The sequence below is a fragment of the Schistocerca piceifrons genome, chromosome 4, assembly GCF_021461385.2.
Source record: "Schistocerca piceifrons isolate TAMUIC-IGC-003096 chromosome 4, iqSchPice1.1, whole genome shotgun sequence".
NCBI classification, from domain to species: Eukaryota; Metazoa; Arthropoda; class Insecta; order Orthoptera; family Acrididae; genus Schistocerca; species Schistocerca piceifrons.
In genome coordinates this window covers 527,625,353-527,637,921 of record NC_060141.1, presented here as the reverse complement: position 1 = coordinate 527,637,921, position 12,569 = coordinate 527,625,353, and the positions used below count along the sequence as shown (strand labels likewise).

At 38.3% G+C, this 12,569-nt stretch overlaps 1 protein-coding gene across 1 annotated transcript in view; it reads right to left on the bottom strand.

The window, feature by feature from the left end:
- The window catches only part of LOC124795457 (voltage-dependent calcium channel subunit alpha-2/delta-3), a 496,470-nt gene that overhangs the window by 123,304 nt on the left and 360,597 nt on the right, over positions 1-12,569 (bottom strand). Inside the window, exon 18 of the mRNA XM_047259484.1 lies at positions 1,415-1,447. Within this exon, the coding sequence (XP_047115440.1) occupies positions 1,415-1,447 (33 nt within the window). The remainder of the gene's footprint in view (positions 1-1,414; positions 1,448-12,569) is intronic.

Here is a 12,569-nt window from a genome sequence, read left to right as displayed (position 1 = left end):
CACACTCATCCATGTGATAATATAACAAGCCTTGCCTGGCCTCTACAGTCATTCTACTCTCAACCCACAGTGAGCTCACAGATGTCCAATGTTGGAGTTCATGGCAAGAAGCCAGCGAGCTACCTCATTTGTACTGACTAAAAGTGGAAGTCAGCAGTAGGGAAAGATTTTGTAACTGTGACAATAACTTCATTTGTCATAGCAAACTAAAAAGTTCTGGCTAGGCGTAAGGCTGGCCTGAAATACATCATAATAGTTTGGATGATATCACAGCTCGACACCTTATGCATTCAGCAAAACTACCTACAAAGAACTCATAAAATTACTGGTTGACCAATGATATTTCCTGAGTTCCACATTCATGGTTCCAAGATTGGTCTGATAGGTCTACAAATTGTTAGAACAAAATTAATAATTTGGATGGAAAAAGAGGTAGATGGGCATTCTAGAGACATGATGTTTAATAGTAGACATACCATGAATCTTTGGGTGATACAGATACATAAGACAGTGGTGCCAATTTGGATCATCACAACTGGAAGTAGAAAAAAGTAAAGGAAATAGCAGATATTTTTTCTGTCAGTTTTTTAATGTGTTCAGTAGGATAGTTAAATATTTAACACCTGGTTGGTCATCACAGCTTGGCATACTAGTATTTGTTTTGCAACACATACACCCATTTTTGCTTCCTCATTGGAAGGAAACTGGAAGTTCAAATGAGGTAATGTAAGAGTAGAATTCTTGTAAGATCCAATCACATAAAAAGGTGGATTCCCAATCTAATATCACAGTGGACAAGAAAAGGAGTATGTCAAAAAAACAAGTGTTCATGGTCATTTACTGAAGCCTATTCAGTAAGTTCAATGAGAAAGCTGTAATACATGGAATTAGGTCTCATGATTCTGTTCTTTCAGAGAAATAAAATAATTTTTCCATATTATTGGTATAAGGAGATAATTTATGTCTATAACAGAACCTCAAACACTAAGTTATGTCAGTCTGACGTAATGAAGGCTCATGTTCATAAGGTTACAATATTGGTTAATACCTTCAATCTGACTTGAGATGAACAGTGTGCTTAAAGTTACGTGACTTCTTTATTATCATTATATAGATTTTTCCTCATGTTGTATCTGATTTTTTTTTCATGTGATATTTCTGAAGATTCATTACCACTGATCACAGTAATTAACTTTATTTACCTTTAAAATTGTTGTTTAAATGTTTCTAAATTAAAGAATGTTCTATTAAATTGCTAATTAGACTTTTTGGGTCCAATATCTGACACAACACTATGTATTTTTTTTAGCACTGAATGAAATACCAAACTTTTCAATACCAAGTTTGTATACCTTAAGTAATTTCTAAATTAATAAAAATATACAAATTTATTATTCACTTAACTATACTTTACCTGTGAAGTAGAGCCATCAGCATGGCTAACGGGCTTTAGTGGGTGAGAACAGGAGGTATTAACAGTTAGTGCAGAACAAATACACATACATGAACAATTGCTAAAATTGTGTGCCTTTCATACTAAAATGTGAAGGAAACTGAAACAGAAACACATTCACAAGTAGACTGGTCTCCAGCAGTTAAAATGATATTAATACCATGACATGAGGTGAGGTCATCCATAAAGAAAACCTAGATGCCTAATATGGAAATTCTTTGGCTCTTGAATCTCACATGGCATATATTTTAGACACAATGGCATTATTAGGTTTATGAAACTATTGGTGTTATCATACATTAATGCATGTAATTGTGTATGTTTTCTTTCAAATATGATGAAAGTTGATATATTTGGCATGTAAGTTCCATGTAAGATGTGTGTATACATATTTATTTATGGATGAACTCGCATATGTGAACTAATGCGAAAGTTTAGTTTTCTAAGTATAGTCAGTGTGTCTTTGAGAAAGAGAGAAAACATAAATTTCTTGTAAAACTGTACGTTTTCACTTAAGTAATGTTTGTTGTCTACAAATTCATGAAATCAGACAAGCAAAGTTTTAAATATCTTACATTATAGCACAGGTTAAAAACATTAAAAATTAGTCTGTTTTTGGTTTCATCTTAATCTTTACAGTGTAAATTCATGAGGAATTAGGGATCCTTGAATGCAGTAAAATTAAATATAGAAAAATGGGACCAAAGTAGAGCATGAAAGTGGAAACAGTTATTCTGAGACCACTGAAACCTTTTGAGAATGAAACAATGAGATATCTCAAGTAACTAAAGTTATTTCTGGTAGTGAATCAATTCAGGTGATTGAAAGGGGTGTATATAAATAATTAATTGTTATATTATGTGGAAATATTGTCAATACATACAATGTTCTAAACACAATAACATTTTACTACCACTACAATCATAATTTAAATTTCTTAAAACTGGAATCACATATAACATTTTATGACAGACAATGGAGTTTAATAAGCACACAAATGTACACACTGCTGGCAAAAATTTGAGGATTGATCTCCCAAAAATTAAGCCCACCACAGACTTCAAGACTTAACCTCAGCCTTGTGTACAACTTTTTTTACCTTGTCTTCACAGCAAAAGGAACATTACTATACATGTACAAATTCCATTACAAAAATTTTAAACTTTAGGTAATGATGAGGTATGTATAAAGGTTGAAAATTGTTTTATTTTTTAATTGTTTTATACTACATGTTTTATTCTATAGTGTTTTTTTATGGTGCTTATTCTAAGAATTTGTTTGAAATTGCAAATCTGAAAGCCTTTAGCCTCTTGATAATACAGGTGTATACATTAATTAAAAATGGAGAGATCTACAAGCTAATTTGGGATAAATACTTTCTGTAAAGGAATAATGTACAATAACATCTTGTGTCTGATTAACACACACAAAGTATAAGGTTTTTGTGTTCTAGGATTGGTATAAGTGCTTGTATTAATTATGAACAAATTAGAACTTGTTTATACAGCTTGTTTCAGTTTCCCTTTGAAGAGACTACAGGAACTATAGTCCTAAGTATTTCTTGTATTTATTTACCAATATGTACACCTTGGATAGCCTTAACCTTAGTTATTGCTGAAGAATGTCTAATGTAGTGAACACAGGACATTGTCTCACGTGCAGGCAGCTGGTACTAGCAATAGAGCAGGTCTCATTGGACGTGGACAGGATGAGACATGACTCAGAGCTGTTTGTCTTTCATGTCGACATACACTTACTAACAGTGCATTTTTATGAGTTTTACAACCTGTTCTACCAACGAAGTCTCGTCTAAAAATATACAGAAACTTAAATCAGGTCAGTCACAATGTCCAATGGTGTGATATAAGAAATGAGCTGTCATATGCAAAACACATTCCTCAACATTCAAAATAAAGTGAAATCCTGTTCCATGGTTTACTATGAAGCCACACCAGATAATGAATAAATGAGATGCTTCACACAGAAGCATCAGATAAAACTCAGTATCTGAACTTTGTATATAGGAGACTACAGAGCAAAGTAACGCAAAGCAAATGTGACCACAAAATCAGGCATGCCCATCCTATTATATGCAGCAAGTCAAATCCTGTTGCATAGCTTCAGGATCTGAATGGGGCAGAAATTGGTAGATCTGCTGTACATGTACAGACACACAAATAATTATAACTTCAGGAAAATTGGTTGATTTATTCAAGAGAAAGAGCTTCACAAACTGAGAAAGTGAATAACACATTGGTCTGCTTCTGCCCCCTACATAAGCAGTTATTTCGCTTGACATTAATTGGCAGAGTTATTGGATGTTCTTCTGAGGGATATCATGTCAAATTCTGTCCAACTGATGGATTATATTGTCAAAATTGCAAGCTGTTTGGAGGGTTCTCCCTGTAATGCCCCAAACACACTCAACTGGGGAGAGATCCAGGGACCTAGATAGGGTTTGGCTAACATGAATACAAGCACTAGAAAGTCTCACCATGTGTGGGTGGGCATTAGTTTGCTGAAATGTAAGACCAGGATGGCTTGCTATGAAGGGAAAAACAGGGCATAGAATAGTGACAGCATACCACTGTGCTGTAAGAGTGCTGCGGGTAACAACCAAAGGGATCCAGTTATAAAATGAAATGGCACCCCACACTATCACTCCCAGTTGTTGAGCCATATGGAGAGTGACAGTCAGGTTGGTATCCCATCGCTGTCCACGGCATCTCCAGATATGTCATTGCTGCACGGCATCTCCAGACATGTCATTGCTGGTCATCAAGGCTCAATTCGAAGTGGAATTCATCACTGAAGACAATCGTACCCCAGTCAATGAGAGTCTAGGCCAAATGAGCCCGAACCCCTGCAAACAGACTTCTTGATGTACAGAGGGCAATGGCAGTTAGTGCAAGGGTCTTCTGTGAGCTGCCCATTAATGGTCCTTGTGATCACTGAAGTGCCATTTGCAATTGGGATTAATGATTATGATGAACCTGTGGCTCTGAGTGCTCTCTGACAATTTCTTGGTCCTCACGTTCTGCTGTCCCTCTAGGTCAATGGTTCAAGATGCTTTGTTTGGCCATTGTTCAACCATACCTCCCAAAATCCCTGAATTGTGTCATCACTCCTATTCAAGTGGAGTCTTGCCAATTACTTCACCAGCTTCTTTGAGCTCAACTACACATCCTCTCTCAAATGCTGACATCTACGTATATTGTTCATGTGCCTGTCTGTCAGGCATAGTTACTGTCCAACTGAATACACAAAATGAAATTCACAATGACTTTATGTCCTGGTATTAACATGTCTCATGTTTAATATCCTTGCCAACTGCATGGTGAAAATGTGCTGCAGCGTCACTCATTCATCCATCGGCCACTGAAGTATACAATTTTCCATGTTCTATCGATATCTGTATGAATATTAATTTGTTACCAATTTACATAAATCCTTCATGGTGGATTGTTTTGTGCCCCTCCCCCCCCCCCCCCCCCTGTTCTTCTTCATAAGTAAATGAATTACTTACACACACTGTATAGAAATCAATTGCAAGACTCTTTTGTAGCAATATGTAATAATGGAATATGGAAAGATCATAGGTATTGGTGCCCAAATTATTATTCCAATGCTTACAGACACCTTCAATCTTTCAAATTAGTGGTACAAATTTCACCAAGTAGAAAGCATCAAAATCACTAGGTGACAGTAGGCTGATCAGCATATTACCTGCAATATTGAAGGTCTTGGAATACATTTGGTCTGCTTTAAAACTTATAAAACACTGTGACACAGCCACTGCATTAACTAAAGTGACTGACAACATCAAACATGCCATGTAAAGGAGTGAAGAGACCATTTTGACAGAGTTTATTTCACTACATTATTAATGGAAAAGAAATAGCTGAATTCCTCAACAGTGCAATACTTTGATACAACAGATATCTTAAACACTGATATTAATGAGTGATATCCACTTTTATCAACACACCAGTCCAAAAAACATTACTTATACCATATCAAGCATGAATGTTGAACTTCATTCAGAATCACAGTGGGCAGAAAACCTGGAGCTTAAACTAAACCCAAAGAAGTCACAGGTTATCCTCCTACTGAAATGAAAGTTGATCCACAACATTTTCATGAAACAGTTCCTCCTATACTCCTTGATGGTGTCCAATTGCCTTATTAAAAATAAAATCTCAGTCTAGTTTTGTATGAGCAACTAACCCGGGATGAACTTATTCTCAGAGCATGTAGCAAACCTCTCTCTTGATTGCATGCAATCCAAAAGTTTAGAAAAATATTTCTGCCTATGTAAGACAATAACTAGTTGAGACAGTAGTACTATTACATATTTACTACTGTGATGTAGTTCAATATCGCACAAATAGTGAAAACTCAAGACCACTTGAGATAGCCTTGAATGACTTTATAAGATATATACATGTCAGTCCTTCACAAACTCATTTACATTGGACATAACTGGACGTGACCTTCACATGCTCTATTTTGTACGTCAGGTTCTTAGTCATTTGACTCATTAACACCTCTCCTAAAAAATCAAATACCTATCATTATTTCATAGCTGCAAATGAAGATCTGAAACATCCAGCACCTTGGTCATACCTACGCGTAATGGTAAATATTTTCCATCTCCCTTCCCATTTCAGTCATACAACTCTACAACAAATTAACCAGTAACCAATGTATCATTCAATACCGTTCTGTATTTAAAAGGCGATTAAAGCTTCATCTATTACAACTGGCAAGGAATCCCTTTCAGTACATACCACCTGTTTAACAGTGAACCATTATTCATGTTTCATTGTCAACACTATACATCTTCTCTCAAGCCTAGCTATTTCTATTTTCTTTTTTCATGTCAACTGCTAACCTTGCTCCATTATTTCCCTCTATTTCCCAGTCCAGTAACCTTCTTCTCCAGATTTGATTCTTTATGTACTGCTGTCATGCATTTCTGTTAGTGTGCCACTACTCACTTTAACAAGAATGTCATGAGGAAATTACTTATTACAATTTTAATAAACCACACATTCATTACTGTGTCAATTATTATTGTGTACAGCTCAAGTATTGTGTACACTGTACTGTTAACTAACAAAAGACATTGGTGAGACGTAAAAGAGGGCCTGAAGACACTATTCTTGGCACATGAAATAAATGCATACATAAATAAGTACTGTAATGAACCAAACAGTGCTTATAACCACAGTAACATGTTCTGGGCACATACCACTGCAGTTAATGACTAATGAAAAAAGATTACCCTAAACCAAAAGCTGCATCACCACTCTGACATGGCAACAATCAGATCCGTAATCGAAGAATGCAGCAGTGCTACCACATCCACATAATCAGCCTTATAACAGCAGAATTTATAACTCCCTGGGGCCAGCAAGTCAGCATCAGACAGCTGATCTACATTATGATGCCCACCTGTGTTGGACACTGCTGTAAAGAGAATGATGCACCTATGACAGTTGCCAGCACTGTCACCAAGCCTTGAACCCTTGACTACTGCCTGACTGCCAAATCTCTTGGCAGCCCTGCACTTTGCACCCATGCGGATCAACTCAGCAGGAACCAAACGCCTCCCCATGTTCTGAGGCTTGAACCAAAGTCCCACCAGCCCTATGCCACTGAAGTCTAATGCAGCCAGTCATAGCTATTGATCATCCGGTGTGGAGTTCAGAGCACTGGATCACCCTACTGTCACTTGACCACCTTCACTGGGATGACAACAATTTCCAGCATCAGCTCTGTTATAGACTCAGTAACACAAGACATGCAAAGAGCTTGATACAGCATCAGTGAACACTTGATATAAATAATGTACAATAAAGGGTATTTGTATCCATGGACTGCCTTCTTCTGCTGCACCCATATTCATCTCCAGTGTAGAATCACTTGCCCTCTACAAGCCATCTTGACACCTCATCACAAGACTTTAGGTTTAAAATATTTACATACAATATACAAACCCCATAAAAAGTGCTATGAACAGTTTGGAGAAGATTCACTAACAATTAAACAAATATGGGATTAGTAATTAGAAAAAATAAATAAAACTGTTAGTCTCTGGAAAACATTGGTTATCATAAGGAAAGAGAAGGGCCTCACAAGTAATTAAACCTGATAGAGTTTTAAGCAAAGAAGACAGCACAATAAGCTTACTGTTAGTCAAACTTCTGGAGTTAGCACAAATCCTGTGTAGGATACTGTGAAGCAGCAGCTATCACTTAAATAGCTGCACAGTTAAAACTTAATCCTTAATCAATGGATTAGTTTTCTGTTTGTTAGTTTGCTTGAGAATATTTCAAAGAAAGACATCATTTCCATTAGACAGTTAGTTGAAATGAGTACTTTACTATGCACTGCTGCTGACTTTTGAGTATTTGTTCCTTTTCAAGAGCCCAGATGGATAAGCACACAACATCCTTGTAAATATGTGACAAATATCACATGTCAAGCACAGGAATGCATAGCATGATAGTCAAGGTATACAAACTTGGAATAAGTACCCAGAAATCAGGCATACACAACTGATTGTATTCCAGTGGCATACATTAACAAGTATATGCAGGAAAGTTTAAAACAATTATGGGAACAGCACCAAGCTGTAACCTACACCACAAGAACAACACCAAGCTCTAACCTACAGCCAACAAATAATTCCACTTTGAGGTCAAGTAGCTTTCCAGAAGTGTTAACATAATTTCTTTCAGATGCTTTTTTTTTTATTTGAGTTATAAAACAAAGAACAAATATATCTTGTACCTAGTTCAATTCCTCCAATGATTTGGACAGTAATTACAAGCAGCTGACTGTGCATAAAACTTCTCTGTTCACCCAACAGATTAAAAGTATTAGAAATAATCCCACCTATTAAATTCAGTCAGTGGGCAGCCCCAGAGGTCACCATAAACAAATTGAACTATAAGATTATACAATGATTTGAAAGCTGCAGTAAATGCTCAATCACGTATACTCATACATTCACATCCCACGCAGTGGCAGAAGGAATTGGATCTAAACTGGTGGATGGTGAGATTTTTTTCAAAAATTGATTTGGCTGACATTTACTTCCAACAAGATTTTGTGACATACGTCATTTGTACAGAACAAATACAACAGATTACAATTTTGATCTCCCCACCTTATTTTGGAGATACTCAGAGCAGCTAATTCAAGGCATTACATAGCGTGCACATTACGTTAATGATATCATTACAATATGATCAGAGTGAGAACAGCATTTAAGAAATCTAGCAATGCTCTTCAAGCAACACTGATGACCTGCAATGTAAATTAGATAAATATAGTTTCCTTCATGCAAACGTGTAACATGATGACAATTATTGAACAATATGAAATACAATCATCATAACTTCTGAACAGTTAGGGTTAGGACATTCAAACTGCACAATTCACCGTGAAGCATCATGGAAAGTAGCATGTGCATGTGCACGCATCTTGTTGTTATCGTCCATTTGCACATGAAAAGTCATGGTGCAGCTTGCCTCAGCATATAACACTTGTGGAGGCCTACAAAGTGGGCAATAACAGCCCAACTGGGGCTCAAAGGAAGTTTGTGACCAATTTCCAGGTGCACTAATAACCAAGAATTTGATAAGTAAGTTTGAGAGAATGGGTAGTATCCATGAAGACAGTGTTGGCAATGCTGGTCATACAAAAAGGGTGAAAACGCCTGAAAACATCGAGAAGACAAATGCTGTGTTTCAAACCAGCCCCAGAAAAATGATCAGACGTGCTGCACAAAAGGTGGGAATCAACTGGGAGACACTGTGACAAATTGTTGTTGAAAACCTGCAACTCTTCCCATACAAAATTGAAACCCATTAGCCATTAAGCCCCAGGGCCATGGAGCAGTGGTTGTGTTTCACCAACACTATTGTCCACAGAATTGATGAACAGGACTTTGACGTGAATATGGTTTGGTTTAGTGATGAAGCCCACTTTCATTTGGATGAGTTTGTCAATTGGCAAAACTGACACATTTGGGGGACTGAAAATCCACATTTCATGATCAAAAAGTCCCTTCATCCTCAACAGGTGACTGTGTGGTGTGCACTGTCCAGTTGTAGAATAATCAGTGTGATATTCCTTGATGGCACAGTGATTACCAATGCTATATGAAGGTTTTAGAAAATGATTTCATCCCAGTTATCCAAACTGACACTGATTTCGACAAGATGTGGTTCAAGCAAGACAGAGCTTGACCCAGCTGAAGCAGGAGAGTGTTTGATGTCCTGGAGGAGCACTCTGGGGACTGCATTCTGGCTCTGGGGTACCCAGAGGCCACTAGCATGGGCTTCAATTGGCTGCCGTATTTTCCAGATCTGAACACATGCGACTCCTTTTTGTGGGGCTACATTAAAGATAAGGTGTACAGAATAAAACTATTGCTGAGCTGCAAACAGCAATTCAAGAGGTCATCAGAAGCATTGATGTTCTGACACTTCAGCGGATCATGCAGAATTTCTCTATTTGTCTGCTCCACATCATCGCCAATGATGACATGTGTATCAAACATGTCATAACCTAAGTCCGAATATCTAGGGTGATGTTTACATATTGAATAAAGTTTGTTCATGTCCTAGTTTGAATCAATTTACATTTTTTCATGTAGTTCAAGAATTGTCAGCCTGCACTAAGAAAAAGGAGATTCCTCCCTATGTCTGCACACAGCCTATAGTTCCTATACTGCCTCCAAAAAAATATCAAAGAACAAAAATAATTTCTGGAAAAGTGAATTATCATGCACATTTCTCCTGCAAAACAGTTCATATTGCAAACATACAAATAAAATAAAGGAAAAAAAATCATCAATTTTTTCATTGGTAGCCTGAAAGGTTTTCTTGCATTTAAAGCAGTAACTCACGTCCAACCATTATCAAAACCACTCGTACCCTCTGGGTAAAAAGGTCAAATGCTCTAATGATGCCACCCAGCATAGTACTGGTGGTCTTATTGCAGAAACAAAAAACCAGCAGCTGGAACAGCAAATTGTCTTCACATCTAAAATACACTGTTCAACAGAACATTATGACATCCTACCTAATAGCTGGTATGTCCACCTTTGTCACGGATAACAGCAACAACCCTTCATGACATGGCAGCAGTGGGGCCTTGGTTGGTTGCTGGAGGGAGTTGGCACTGCATGTACACACACCACGTTGAATCACATCCCAGATGTTTTCAACCAGGTTCTGCTCTGGCAAGGGGTGGGGACCAGCACATCAATTGGAACTCACCACTGTGTTCCTCAAACAACTCCATCACATTCCCGGCCACGTGACATGGCACATTATCGTGTTGAAAAATGCCAGTGCCATTGGGAAATATGATTGTCATGAAGGGGTGTCCACTGTCTGCAACCACTGTAACATAGTCCTTGGCCATGCAAGAGCTCCACTGGACCCATGGATGCCCACTTGAATGTTCCCCAGAGTATAATAGAGCCACCAGCGGCTGGTCTCCATCCCACCGTACAGGTGTCATGGACCCATTTCCCTGAAAGATGACACATTCATGCCCTCCCATTGGCATGATGAAGATGGTATCAAGATTCATCAGACCATGCCACTGCACCAACATCCAGTGCCAATGGCCACATGCCCAATTCAGTCATAGTTGATGATGTCGTGGTGTTAACACTGGCACGTGTGTGGGTCATTGTCTGCAGAGGCCCTTCGTTACAAGTGTTCGGTGCACTGTGTGTTGAGACACACTTGTACTCTGTCCAGCATGAAAGTCTAATGTTAGTTCCACCACAGTTCAATGACTTCCTGTTTTACCGCTCTGCCCAGCCTATTACGTCCAACATCTGTAATGAGGGGTGGCCAGCCAATCCCACAAGGTCTGGATGTGGTTTCACCTTGGTTTTGCCACGTACTGAAGACATTCACCACAGAACTCCACGTACTGAAGACATTCACCACAGAACTCCACATACTGAAGACATACTGCAGAACTCCACAAACACCTACATGTCATGCAGTTTCTGAAATGCTCATGGTGAGTGTCTGGTCCATCACAATCCACTTTTGGTCAAACTCTCACAGATCATGGATCTTCCCCAGTCTACACACAAACAGCATGCTCACTGATAGCACGCGCACCATGCATGTGACTGACTATCTGTCATTCCTCACCAGGTGATACTGCTAGTGCCTGGATGGGTTTATAGTGACAGCAGGAATTGGCAGTCATAATGTTCTGGCTGATCAGTGCATTATCAGGAACTCAGCCAAACTATCTGCAGTTTGGAAAAGAAACCATAATTTTAATTTACATAGTCAGGAAGTACCATTTATATCTTCATCATACCAAATTCTACCAAATTACTGATCAACAGCTGCTGTTTTCCTGATTCAGATGCTTGTCATAGCTACAGGCAAAGACAGTGCAATGGGTCTTACAATTTAGCAAACCATCACTACTCACTGTATGCCCACTGCTCAACATACCAATGGTGACATATTGAACTGGTTATCCATGGTCAACAATTATGAATTTGACAAACATTAGGCCACATGTTTCCAAATTGATACTAATATCTTACATGTCCTGGATAAATTCCCAATAATAGACCACAAAGTTACCTAAGCAACATAGCAAGAGCCACGACTTTAAAGGGAGCATTTTGCAGTCCTGAATGGGTGGTCAGAGCATTTACTCCGACAGGCTGGCCCACGTTTCTTGATAGTCTTCTTATTAAGTGAATGCATGATGTCTCTTCTTTCAGTCATGTCCAAAAATACAGACTCCACGCGGAATCTGCAGCTGCTGTATATATTATGTAAGTTGAAGGAGGAGTGGGGAGAAATGAAAGGAAAGAGTAAGAACTACTAATGTTAGGCGCCTCAGGACTTTATGTGGAATCAGTGGCAATGAGTGAAAATGTGTGCTGGATCAGGATAGGAACCCAGGATCTTCTACTTACTAGGCTGTTGCATTAACCATTGTGCCATCCAGACAGAGAGTTCATTACAATTGTGTAGACTATACCAGCATGCGTACCAGTCGACCCACATTCCAACCTAGTGCCACCTATCCTCAGTCCTTGTACATG